Source organism: Microcaecilia unicolor, chromosome 3 (genome assembly GCF_901765095.1).
Source record: "Microcaecilia unicolor chromosome 3, aMicUni1.1, whole genome shotgun sequence".
NCBI classification, from domain to species: domain Eukaryota; kingdom Metazoa; phylum Chordata; class Amphibia; order Gymnophiona; family Siphonopidae; genus Microcaecilia; species Microcaecilia unicolor.
Window position 1 is genome coordinate 6,097,879 of NC_044033.1, and position 13,324 is coordinate 6,111,202.

The 13,324-nt window shown below is 41.8% G+C and overlaps 1 protein-coding gene across 2 annotated transcripts in view; it reads left to right on the forward strand.

Moving 5' to 3' along the window:
• COQ8A (coenzyme Q8A) overlaps positions 1–13,324 on the forward strand; it is a 224,570-nt gene that overhangs the window by 48,544 nt on the left and 162,702 nt on the right. The window contains exon 2 of one of the 2 annotated variants that reach the window (XM_030195735.1): positions 9,669–9,868. In XM_030195735.1, coding sequence (XP_030051595.1) covers positions 9,692–9,868 — 177 coding nt within the window. In that variant the 5' untranslated portion in view covers positions 9,669–9,691. Of the gene's footprint in view, positions 1–9,667; positions 9,869–13,324 lie in introns of both variants that reach the window. The other variant, XM_030195736.1, reaches the window with a different exon arrangement.

Below are 13,324 nucleotides of genomic sequence, written 5' to 3' on the forward strand. Positions count from 1 at the left end.
GTTTCTTGCTCATATGTGACATATTCCAGCATGTATCCTATACAATACTGCTAAATGAATTTATTTATTTATTTATTTATTTGTTACTTATATCCCACATTTTCCCACTCATGCAGGCGCAATGTGGCTTACAGAGAATTAAATAAGAGTACAAACTTAAAAGCTTAGGCAAACATAAAAGAAGCAAGTAGGAGGGGAGAAACTAACAGCGTGAACTAGGCAGGGTAAGGGACGAGGGATGCATCAATCAACATGGTAAGTTGAGGGGTAAGTCTTAGCAAAGAGGAATGTCTTTAACAACTTCTTAAAAAGGGCATGGTCCACTTGAGCTTTAAGGTGACGAGGTAACGTGTTCCAGTGTTTGGGACTCCAATAACGGAAGGACGAGGCGAAGATTTTCTTGTACTTGACTCCCTTACAATTCGGAAAATGGAGGTGGAGATAGGACCGAGCAGCAGGGTTGGCATTTCTAGGCGGAAGGTCGATCAAGGGAAGCATGTAATTCGGGGCAGCCCCATAGATGATTTTATGTATTAGGGAGCAGATCTTAAAAGCAATGCGCTCCTGTACAGGCAGCCAATGAAGTTTAAAGCGCAGGGGTTCGGCGTGTGCATAACGCCTTTCTCTAAGGATGAGCCTCGCCGCAGTGTTCTGAGCCGTTTGGAACGTTTTCAATAAGGAGGCCTGGCAACCCACATAAATACCACTACAATAATCCAGATGGGTTAGGACAAGCCAGTGAACAAGGGTACGAAACAAGTCTCTGGGAAGGAGGTATCTGATGCGCCGAAGCCTCCACATGGCCTGGAAAATTTTTTGGAGACCAAGTGTACATGATCAACCAGCTGGAGATGTGAGTCCAGATGCACTCCTAAAAGTCGCAGGCTGTTGGCAATTTTTTTTTTTTTTTGCTTTTCTACTGACGTAAGAGAGACACAGCGTTTTACAGTGATTTTTGATCACTTCAGGACTTTTGCAAGACCCTTTTACATCTGGATTATAGATCCGTACATCAGATCATCAATGACTACATTTAAAGTTTATTCACTGAACATTACCATTGTCACATTCTCCTGGAGTCATTGGTCCACGTCCCACTTCTCTGTGTGCACTACACCCGGCAGCCATGATGTCCTCACACAGCGTTTACCATTGCCTTCCAAACACCAATCATCTCATGCTGGCAGGATACGCTTGGTGTCCGACACTGCAGAGTTTCAAAAAGATCTTCGTCAGGGACCCGGATTCATACTGTTACTATCGAAAACAACAATAAATGCGTCGCTTATCTTAAAACAAGAATCGTGCCTAAAGTAGACTACTTAAATGCTCTCCTGCTGGAAATGAGGAAACCGACGTACTAATAACGTCTGGTGTCATACATGAGAACCAGAAAAAAAACGGCATTTATGCTCTAATTAAATAACTAACAAATATATTTGGCAGAAAAAGTTTTTCCAATAGGAACCTTCAAAACCTAAGCATTTAACCATATAAGGGTCCTAGATGCAATTAAACTCCCTCAGCTTTATCCATAAACCACCATCATACTCATTATAATCCTTTCCGTTTTCGCCTCAGCGGTGCTCATATCCAACCCTCATTCAATGTTGGAAATGCATAATTGCACCAAGTACTTCATCAGCAATTAATATCGCAATGATTTCATCAACTTTTTTAATTTAAATTTTTTAAATATATTATAATTTCCTCCTTAGAGTACTTATCTTAACAGATAATTGGACCGGGGGTTCTGAAATGCCCCTGACATGCATATTTCGCCACCTAGGTTGTGTCAAGGACTTCCCCTGCAAAATTAAACATAATGCGTCACAATTCATCAAGTGTGAGTCATCTGTACATTCCAAAAAAATGTTGTGGAGAGGGCCCAATATACCCCGCTTTGTCTTTCTGTGTGATTGCTGTGGAGAGTGTGAACCCCGCCTCATCTCTACATTCCCCATACCAGATGACACCCCTTAATCTCCTATACATTTTATAACATCTCATGATTACCCCCGGTCCGATTATCTGTTAAGATAAGTACTCTAAGGAGGAAATTATAATATATATTTAAATTAAAAAAGTTGATGAAATCATTGCGATATTAATTGCTGATGAAGTACTTGGTGCAATTATGCATTTCCAACATTGAATGAGGGTTGGATATGAGCACCGCTGAGGCGAAAACGGAAAGGATTATAATGAGTATGATGGTGGTTTATGGATAAAGCTGAGGGAGTTTAATTGCATCTAGGACCCTTTGGCGAACGCCTTTACGGTACTATGTGTAAGCCACATTGAGCCTGCAAATAGGTTGGAAAATGTGGGATATAAATGTAACAAATAAATAATACAGAATGTTATCTTAGAAAATCACTATGGGGCTCATTTTTGAAACAGAAAAACATCCAAAAAGTGTTATAAAGAGGTATTTCTTCTCTAAATGTCCAAATCACTATTTTCAAAACCTATTTTGCAGATGTTTATCTATGCATTTTGGGGGAATGTTGAGGGCAGGATTAGGGCGTCCTAGGACTTGGACGTTTTGCAGCCCATAATGGAACAAAATGAAAACATCCAGGACTATTTCAATATTTTGGTCTAGACCATCTTCAAATCCTTGCTCAAAGCCCACCTCTTCAATGTCGCCTTTGGCACCTAACCACTACACCTCTATTCAATAAATCTTGACTGCCCCAACTTGACATTTCATCCTTTAGATTGTAAGCTCCTTCGAGCAGGGACTGTCCTTCTTTGTTAAACTGTACAGCGCTGCGTAACCCTAGTAGCGCTCTAGAAATGTTTAGTAGTAGTAGACCTGTTTTTAGAACAAATAAAGCACAAGAAGGTTCTCTGGGTAAGCAGATGACTACTGGAGGGATTTGTCCATGGTCCCCTTTACTCCCTCAGTGGTTACGGCCTCCTCCCACCCCACAAAAATGTGAAAGAAACAGTACCTGCGAGCCACTATAATGGCTTCAGAATTTATGGACAGTCCTATTGGAGCAGAAAGCAGGTCCCTGGAGTAGCCTAGTGGCACTGTAGACAAGGAAACCCAGGCCGATATCCCACTGTAACTGTTACACTTGTGGTGGAAAGTGTGAGCCCTCCCATACTCACCAAAAACCTACTGTACATAAGTATTGCCATACTGGGAAAGACCAAAGGTCCATCAAGTGCTGGCCAGACTTATACGGTCTGTGCCCTGAAAAAGACAGGTACAAATCAAGGTAAGGTATGCACATGAGTTTATCTTGTTTGGCAGACTGGATGGACCGTGCGGGTCTTTTTCTGCCGTCATCTACTATGTTACTATGTTACATGGTTAAATGCTAATTAAATAACTAAACATGGAATTAAGAAGAATTATTAAAACATTCTTATAACGAGATTTTCAATAATCGAGAAGCTTATTCACTCTCTAAGAAGAGCCTTTGACCTTAGGGTGGCATTCCACTTGGGTGAATTATTACTCTGAGAATTTCTCCTTACGTTCTTGATATTTGACATTGTACACCCTGGTTTGTTGTTGTTATTTGGGCCATGTAGCTGGCAGAATATGAAGAGCTGCAGCAGAATGTGAACTGCATGGGTTGTGGGAGCCAAAGGGAGGAAGGATGAGAGACAGTTCTGGAGACCGGGGTGGAAGGGAGATGTGTGTATGTGAAAGAGAGGGAGTTTCTTGGGGTGGAAGGAAGGTACAGCATGTTTACAAGTGGGTACAGAGAGCTTTCCTGCATCGTTTGTGGGGGGGGGGGGGGGGGGGAGGGGGGCGGCAGGGGAGAGGTTAAATGCTGGTGCTACTGCAAATGCCTTTGTGAATGTCTTGCTAGTATTTCTAGAATATAGTTAGAGGTTATGATTACTATGTGATATCTTTGCACTGAATTTATTTTAATTATTTAATTTTTGTTTGCAACATGTTTTAAGGAAAATGTGAAATGTGATTTAAAGTTAACTTTCACTCACCCAGGGTACAGTCAGTACCTGTCTGTGCACAGTCAGAATTTTCAGATGTATCCCATCAAGGTCCCGTTGCTATATCTGCCTGTTCTGCCAGGACATTGAATAGCAGCTCCTCAACAAATGCTAATGTGTTCATGCCATGGCCTCTGTACCTTTCCCTTGATTCCTCACTTTTTATCATGATGCAGTACAGAGTGATAATCTTTCATCTGCTACTCTTGTTTATTAAATCCATTCTCACTTTTATGTTTCTGTTTTATTTGGAGAATTGATATACCACCTTGGTTAAAAAAAGATCAAAGTAGTTGGCAATAACAATAAAAATAGTACTATAAAAAAAGAACGTCATTAAAATTGGAAAGAGACGTAATAAAATCAATTCTTCTTTCCATTTTGGCCTTGCTTTTGTCACCTAATGTCTAAAGAAAGCTTTATCCCTTCCTTTATTGAGTGGGCAGTGGTGCCCTTCCTGACTCACTTTTCTCTGTCCTTCTGTCTGTTTTTTCAATGCTTTTTTTTGTTTTGCAAGTTTTCTTATCCTACTTTGTGGAACCAGAGAGGTCTCTATTCTAAATTAAAGGCCTCCTCACTTAAAGTGATTGCAACTCATGCAAAATAGTCATTTGTCTCTCAAAAGGTTGATCATATGACTACTTTGTCTTTTAATCAGAATTGGTGCCCCTTAGTGTACAGGTCAAATTTGAGATTAATACTCGTACATCAACTCCACGTATGGACAGTTTGACTGTACTGTTTTCAGATTCTCCCAGGTACCATTTGTTACAATTTTCTGCTAAACATTACACACCATTTGTCCTTTACTTTCCTGGCCTCCTCTTTGTGGAATTGTATTCCCAATTACCTTAGGACAAAAAGCTCCTATCTTAGATTCAGAAGGGAAATAAAGATGTTCTTTGCTTGGTGTTTAATAACCAGTTGGTTTGCCATTTTGCCTTAGCATGGGCTCCCTCTCTGAGTTTGTCCCTGAATTCCAGTCTTCCCCGAGGATATGTCATTGCTTATGTTTGTGGGAGTCATCTGGATCTGACTGCACTTTTCTGTCTATTACCAACTAATTTCTTCTTTATGGTTTTATGTAGTGGCTCCTGTTGTTGGACTAGAATAGGGGTTCATTACTTGAATGGACTTTGTACAAAACAGAAATACACAGATTTTGGTTTTTGGAGTTTGCTAATGTATTCCATATAATTGTATTTTAATTATTTAAAGAACAAAGTTGCCCAACACCCATATTGCCCATGTTTTATTATTGTAAACTGCTTTGCTCTGCAAAAGGTGAGCTAAAATAATTAGGGCTCCTTTTACAAAGCAGTGGTAGTGATTCCTGTGCGGCAAATGCAACGAAGCCCATAGGAATTAAATGCACTTTGTCACATTCACCGTGCTGGGAATCACTATTGCGGCTTTGTAAAAGGAGCCCTTAATAAACTCTATTCTTTTCTCCTTTCTAACACTACAACAAGTATAAGTTAGACAAGTTGCACTGTCCACTTTTCAGATGGCTAATTTTGGCTGTATGATTCGGGAATTTAGAACAAGAAATGTATTTGTGATAGGTGGTAGTGCCGAATGTAAAAGTGGTTTTGAATAGCAACCCAACGATTTCTGTACCACTACTAGATGCACATAATGCTGTCAAAATACAAATAAGAAAGGGTCCCTGCTCTGGGGAAGACTTGAGGACCTATATATGGTATCAAATACCCTCTAAACTGTATACAATGCTAAAAATATCTCAAGAAATGAATAATATATAGGAAGGGAAAGTAGGGCTGCACAAATATTAGATGCTGTATCAGACTCAATCTTGACCATGAAATCTCATGTGAAGAAAATGTGTTGGTATTGTGTTTTGTAAATTAACAAGAATTAGACGTTTGAAGGATTTGCTGACTTCAGGGTTGTGATGCAAAGTACCGTGATGCCTTGCTTTGCGTATTGTAATGGTCTCTTGTTAGAGATCTTGAGGAATTCACTTAACGTATTACATGTTACACATAATTAATCTGTAAGAGTACTAATAGGCTACCCATGTTATATCCATACTTCTCCAACCTTAAAAAACTACATTGGCTTCCAATAGGGCAGAGGATTATGTTTCAACGGTTTTTATTGAAAACAGTGTACACTTTTATCAACACCAAATATTCAATACGTACAACCAGTCATGAAATTCCCTTCTAATCAAACATCAAACAGTTCGGGTCTACTGCTTTCATTTATTTATTCCTTTTCTCCAACCCCCCCCTTTCCCAGTACCCCCAACCCCCCAAAATTCCCCTCCGTTGACCCTCCTATTCTCTCCCTCCCCATGGAAAACTCATAATCATCCTAAAGAAGGAATTGACCCACCTTCAACTTCAATATAGTGTCTACAGCACATTAAGCACAAAACTCTTACCCTTAGCTGATAGGGTATCTATATATTTTCCCCAGATCTTCAAAACCTGAGTTTTTCGTTTTGGGGATCCTCTGGCTTCTCTTGCCTCCCACATCAGCAGCTGGTGCACCATATTCCGCCAGTGCCAAAATTCTGGTACTGCCTCTGAAGTCCAGTTTTGAAGTATACATGTCTTTGCTAGCAGACACCCCTTACGAAAAAATAATGTTTCCTCTGAACGACCCATATATATCCAGTAACATCTGTGAGGGCAGAGGATTATTTAAAAAATATTGTTTTAAAAAAAGTTTTGCATAACCTTGTGTCTTCAGTTATAGCAACAAATTTATGAATCTATCAACCATTCAGAATTTTACATCGCCTCCAGGTCTGTTTTGGAGATACCATATTTTCATGTTATTTAGATTAGAAGAATATTGTAAATTGGTTTTTAAGGTGGTGGGTCAAAGTGATGGAACAGCTTACTGTTAAAATTGAGAAGTGTTGAGAATTTGGGAACGTTTGAAAAAGACTTGGAAGATAATTTTATTTGAGCGGATATATGGTGAGAATCAAGAATGAGGGTACATGAGTGGTATCAGTCTACTGGAGGATGTATAAAAAGACTGCTTTGATATGCAATTTATCCTTAAAATCGAGCGTGGTACTGGAAGATTGGAGGGTGGCCAATGTAACGCCGATTTTTAAAAAAGGTTCCAGGGCAGATCCGGGAAACTATAGACTGGTGAGTCTGACGTTGGTGCCGGGGGAAATGGTAGAGGCTATTATCAAAAACAAAATTACAGAGCACATCCAAGGACATAGATTACTGAGACCAAGTCAGCATGGCTTTGTGTGGGGAAATCTTGCCTGACCAATTTACTTCAATTCTTTGAAGGAGTAAACAAACATGTGGACAAAGGGGAGCTGGTTGATATTGTGTATCTGGATTTTCAAAAGGCGTTTGACAAGGTACCTCATGAAAGGCTACAGAGGAAATTGGAGGGTCATGGGATAGGAGGAAATGTCCTGTTGTGAATTAAAAACAGGTTGAAGTATAGGAAACAGAGTGGGGTTAAATGGACAGTATTCACAATGGAGAAGGGTAGTTAAGGGGTTCCTCAGGGGTCTGTACTAGGACCGCTGCTTTTTAATATATTTATAAATGATTTAGAAATGGGAGTAACTAGTGAGGTAATTAAATTTGCTGATGACACAAATAGTTATTCAAAGTCGTTAACTCGCGACAGGATTGTGAAAAATTACAGAAGGACCTCATGAGACTGGGAGACTGGGCGGCTAAATGGCAGATGACGTTTAACGTGAGCAAGTGCAAGGTGATGCATGTGGGAAAAAAGAACCCGAATTATAGCTACGTCATGTAAGGTTCTACATTAGGAGTTACAGACCAAGAAAGGGATTTGGGTGTCGTCATCGATAATACACTGAAACCTTCTGCTCAGTGTGCTGCTGTGGCTAGGAAAGCGAATAGAATGTTGGGTATTATTAGGAAAGGTATGGAAAACAGGTGTGAGGATGTTATAATGCTGTTGTATTGCTCCATGGTGCGACTGCCCCTTGAGTATTGTGTTCAGTTCTGGTCGCCGCATCTCAAGAAAGATATAGCAGAATTGTAAAAGGTGCAGCGAAGGGCGACTAAAATGATAGCAGGGATGGGACAACTTCCCTATGAAGAAAGACTAAGGAGGCTAGGGCTTTTCAGCTTGGAGAAGAGATGGCTGAGGGGAGACATGATAGAGGTATATAAAATAATGAGTGGAATGGAACAGGTGGATGTGAAGCGTCTGTTCACGCTTTCCAAAAATACTAGGACTAGGGGGCATGCGATGAAACTACAGTGTAGTAAATTTAAAACAAATCGGAGAAAGTTTTTCTTCACGCAACGCATAATTAAACTCTGGAATTCATTGCCGGAGAACGTGGTGAAGGCGGTTAGCTTGGCAGAGTTTAAAAAGGGGTTAGACGGTTTCCTAAAGAACAAGTCCATAAACCACTACTAAATGGACTTGGGAAAAATCCACAATTCCAGGAATAACATGTATAGAACGTTTATACGTTTGGGAAGCTTGCCAGGTGCCCTTGGCCTGGATTGGCCGCTGTCGTGGACAGGATGCTGGGCTCGTTGGACCCTTGGTCTTTTCCCAGTGTGGCATTACTTATGTACTTAAGTAAAAGTTATGATGATAAGAGCTTGTTTTTGTTTTTATGTTGTTTTTTTGATTTTATATTTTATATTGGATTATGTATGCTTTAATTTGCTAGCCACCAAGAATGGTGAGATCGAGCGTGATACAAATATTGTAAATAAAATTAATTCATTTCTGTAGAGCTCCAAACTGGTCTACTATGCAAATTAATCTGTTCCTAAACTAAATGTGTATAGGTATTCATTGTGTTCATCCTGAAAACCAGATCTCGTGGTCCTTGAGGAAGACCAGAGCTATGTTATCTTGTATGAGGACAGATGGATTGGTTTTTGATATCACATGGAAGGAAAGGTAGCCTTGTGATGCCCCATGTCAGTGGTGGTAGTGAAGGTAAAATGGATATAAGTATGGAGTGAGCACAGTGAAAGTCAAGGTAAAACCAGAAATAAACAGGATCAGTGGCATTACAAAAGTAGTTGGGCCATGTGGTTTTTATTATATTCTGTGATTTAGAGCACTTTTTTTTTTGGTATCGTTAGGTCAGGTGTGTCCAGGTCTAGTATCTGGCAACATGACCTTTCATTCATAATTACCTGAAGACTTTTCCCACCGTATTTCCTCAGTGCACCTAGTCTGGTCATTGCAGTGTTGGTTGTGGGGCAGTGATCATGCACCAGGGCTCCCTCCTGGAATCCTGCATGGGCCTTTAAGCAATGAGCACAACTCCTTTCCTAACCCCCATTAACCCAGCCAACCCAGAGAGCAGAAGATTGAACCAGGGATCTCCCACATAGCAAGCACAGCACTGCCGCAAGGCTAGTCCACACCTTTTATTTTTATTGAGTTTAATGTTTGTTTGTTTTTTAATGGCGGGAAAAAACAGCTTCTTATGCACCTTCGTAAGGCTGTCAAAAATTGAAAAGTAAAGTAAAACAAAAAAAAACCCAAAACAAATTAAGAGACTAAGCTTGTGATTTTGTAAGTCCTTGCAGTAAGAGAGCAAGATAAGTCAAATAAGTATTCCCTATTCATGATATCATGTGATTACATAATGAACAAATGGTCTATTGATGAACTTGTAGACTTCTTCTCACATCTGTTTCTCTTTTTATTTTCTTCTTTCATTTCAGAAATTGGAGGAGGTTTGTTAGTCATGGCCAGTGAAGCTGCCATGCTCCTGAGGGGCCTTTGGAAGCTCAGCAGGGCAATCCTGGAGACCCAAACGGAGCAGCTGCAGCACACTAGTCTGGGAGGGAAGGCTGCAGGCCTAACCAGGATATGGCAAGTGAGAGCAGAGCGGGGCTTCAGTGCAGCCATGGGAAAAATGCAGGTAAGGAGGCATGTAAAAGAGCTCATTTTGGAAAGAACGCAAACGGTCCCTATCTAGTTCTTCTTCAGCATAGTCTGTTCTACTCTGACCTTATGCAGACACATTACTGACCAAGCAGTACATGAATTGATCTGTGAATGGCCACTCATATAATACTATGACCAGTTACTGCTCCTGTGATGGGATTTAAATACTGCAATGCTTTTGTTCTATTTTGTTGATGTGAGATAGTGTTTTATACCTCCATTAAGAATGTGCACATTTGTTCTATGATTATTTTTAACTTATGGAAATAACCAGTTTCTATGTCATTGCTATGTAAGCTGCTTGGGTCCCTTTTTGGAGGAGGGCAGCATATAAATAGAAATTGTAATGCAATACGTCTGTCATTAGTACTTTACTAATGTATATTAGTTGCTATTCCACAGTTACAATGCATGCTCTGCCTGCCCTGAAAACAAGAAGACCATGACATGTGGATTTGACTTTGCATTGTGCAAATGTTGCAGATGCTTTCACACTGTCAGGTTACATGTCCAGTTTAGGAATAGATATTTGTTTTAATACTTGCTCCTCTTTCCTTCCCCTAAAAGAAATTAAAAAAAAGAAAAGGAAAAAATACCACATTCTTCAGTGAAATCCTAAACAGGATTTGGTCCAGTGTGTGGTATAGGTGTGGTTTCAATGGAAGATGGCTCTTTCTGTCCTCGTGTACCTTAAATGAGAGGGTGAAATGCCACCGGCCACCCAAAGGCGTGGTCCGAGTAACTGTAGTGCCGCCCACCTAAAGGTGTGGGCTGAGAGTCCGTGAGTTCACAACAAAAGCAATAATTCAAATCTTAAGTGTGTCCATGATTCCTTGGTAAAAATCCCAAAACAAAGAGCAATCTACGGTCCTCCTCCAAAATCTACCAACAGGTAGTCCACAATCCTCCTCCAGAAATTCACCAAATAGGTAGTTCATGATTCTGTACCAGAAAGGCCTCTCACCTTCAGGAAGGAGACAGAACCATCTTGGGGTCTTGCGATGAGGTCCCCTTTCTGGTCAGGGTGAGTTGTGCTACCTATCAACCCATCCTCTATGGGTCCCCTAAGGACCTGTGGAAAGAATATCCCCCCCTCTTCTCTGTGCCCAACAGGGGTCTTTCCTCCCACAATGTTATTAGCAAGGTATTTCAAGGGGTTGAAATTCCCATTGCTTAGTTTTCTTATCATAATAAGTTTTCTGTCAGGTCTGGGCCTTCTCTAAATTTTCCTGGGCAGCTTTAAAAGTTCTCCCTAATTTCTCTCCCAACTGGCATCCAATGTCCAGTATTGAGTTGACTGGTCTATCCTCTCCAACCCAAGCTTCCTGGAAACTCCATTAAGTTTTGGGATTCTCTCCCAACAACTCAAATGGAAAAAAAACCCAAAGACTCCTGAGGCACCTCTGTAAAAGCAAACAAAATATACGGAAGCATTGAGTCCCAATCCTTTTGTCTCCTGAACATTTCTTAATCATCTGTACTAGGCTTTGGTCAACCCGTTTAACTAGACCATCTGTTTGGGGATGGTAAGCTGTGGTTTTTATGTGTGTAACCCCAAACATTCGCTGTATCTCCAATAGCAGGCTGGAAGTAAAATTAGTTCCCCTAGCCATTAATAGCTCCCTTGGGAATCCTATCTGGCAGTAATTCTTGGGCTATCACTTTCCCTGTTGTTTTCTTAAGGGGAATGGCCCAAGGATACTGGGTGTCATAATTCACCATAACCAATATATACTGGTGGCCCCCAGTACTACGATTTAAGAATCCAACAATATCCTGCCCTACCCTATCCATGTTTCCAAAGGATCCCCATAGCAGATGTTATGGCAACCCTCCACCCCCAACCATCATCATCCCAACTAACCTCTCCTGCATACCCATCCCCCCACCAACCCCCCCCCCCCCCCACAAAAGAGATGAATCACACCAGGCACCTCACGCAAGCATGAGGACACAGTGTGACAAGGCGGTGGCCGTAGCTAGAAGGTTGTTAGGCTGTATAAAGAGAGGTGTGACCAGCAGAAGAAAGGGGGTGTTGATGCCCCTGTATAAGTCGTTGGTGAGGCCCCACCTGGAGTATTGTGTTCAGTTTTGGAGGCCGTATCTTGTTAAGGATGTAAAAAGAATTGAAGCGGTGCAAAGAAAAGATACGAGAATGGTATGGGATTTGCGTTACAAGACGTATGAGGAGAGACTTGCTGAACTAAACATGTATACTCTGGAGGAAAGGAGAAACAGGGGTGATATGATACAGACGTTCAAATATTTGAAAGGTATTAATCCGCAAACGAACCTTTTCCGGAGGTGGGAAGGTGGTAGAACGAGAGGACATGAAATGAGATTGAAGGGGGGCAGACTCAAGAAAAATGTCAGGAAGTATTTTTTCACGGAGAGAGTAGTGGATGCTTGGAATGCCCTCCCGCGAGAGGTGGTGGAAATGAAAACGGTAACGGAATTCAAACATGCGTGGGATAAGCATAAAGGAATCCTGTGCCGAAGGAATGGATCCTCAGGAGCTTAGTCAAGATCGGGAGGCGGGGCTGGTGGTTGGGAGGTGGGGATAGTGCTGGACAGACTTGTACGGTCTGTGCCAGAGCCGGTGGTTGGGAGGCAGGGCTGGTGGTGGGGAGGTGAGGATTGTGCTGGGCAGACTTATACGGTCTGTGCCAGAGCCGGTGGTTGGGAGGCGGGGCTGGTGGTTGGGAGGCGGGGATAGTGCTGGGCAGACTTATACGGTCTGTGCCAGAGCCGGTGGCGGGAGGTGGGGCTGGTGGTTGGGAGGCGGGGATAGTGCTGGACAGACTTATATAGTCTGTGCCAGAGCCAGTGGAGGGAGGCGGGGCTGGTGGTTGGGAGGCGGGGATAGTGCTGGGCAGACTTATACGGTCTGTGCCCTGAAGAGCATAGGTACAAATCAAAGTAGGGTATACACAAAAAGCAGCAAATATGAGTTATCTTGTTGGGCAGACTGGATGGACCGTGCAGGTCTTTTTCTGCCGTCATCTACTATGTTACTATGTTACTATGACTGTGGAGGTACCTGTGCCATCCATTCATAACTGACCCAAGACCCCTCCCCCCTTTTCTAAAAAGCTAAAGTGCCACATACATCCATCAGCCATTTAAACAAGTGCACACACAAACCCATTCACACAGTCCCCGAAAAACAGCCACCTATATAGGTGAACTATCAAAGAAAACAATAAGACGATGCACGTCCTCCTCTTGGAGTCAACCTAGTAGTTGTTCAGCACCATTGAGGAGCACGATGCTCCTCCTCAAGATCCAGTAGGCTGTCTGTGGGCTCTCCTGCTTTTGTCTTAGACTCGCTGCCCTTCAAACACCTTCAAGTGTGGGGCTAGAGTCGAGGCTGTGGGGGGGTGTAGGAGAAGGCACAGTTGTAATATCGGCATCCTGCAAAAATTTCCAA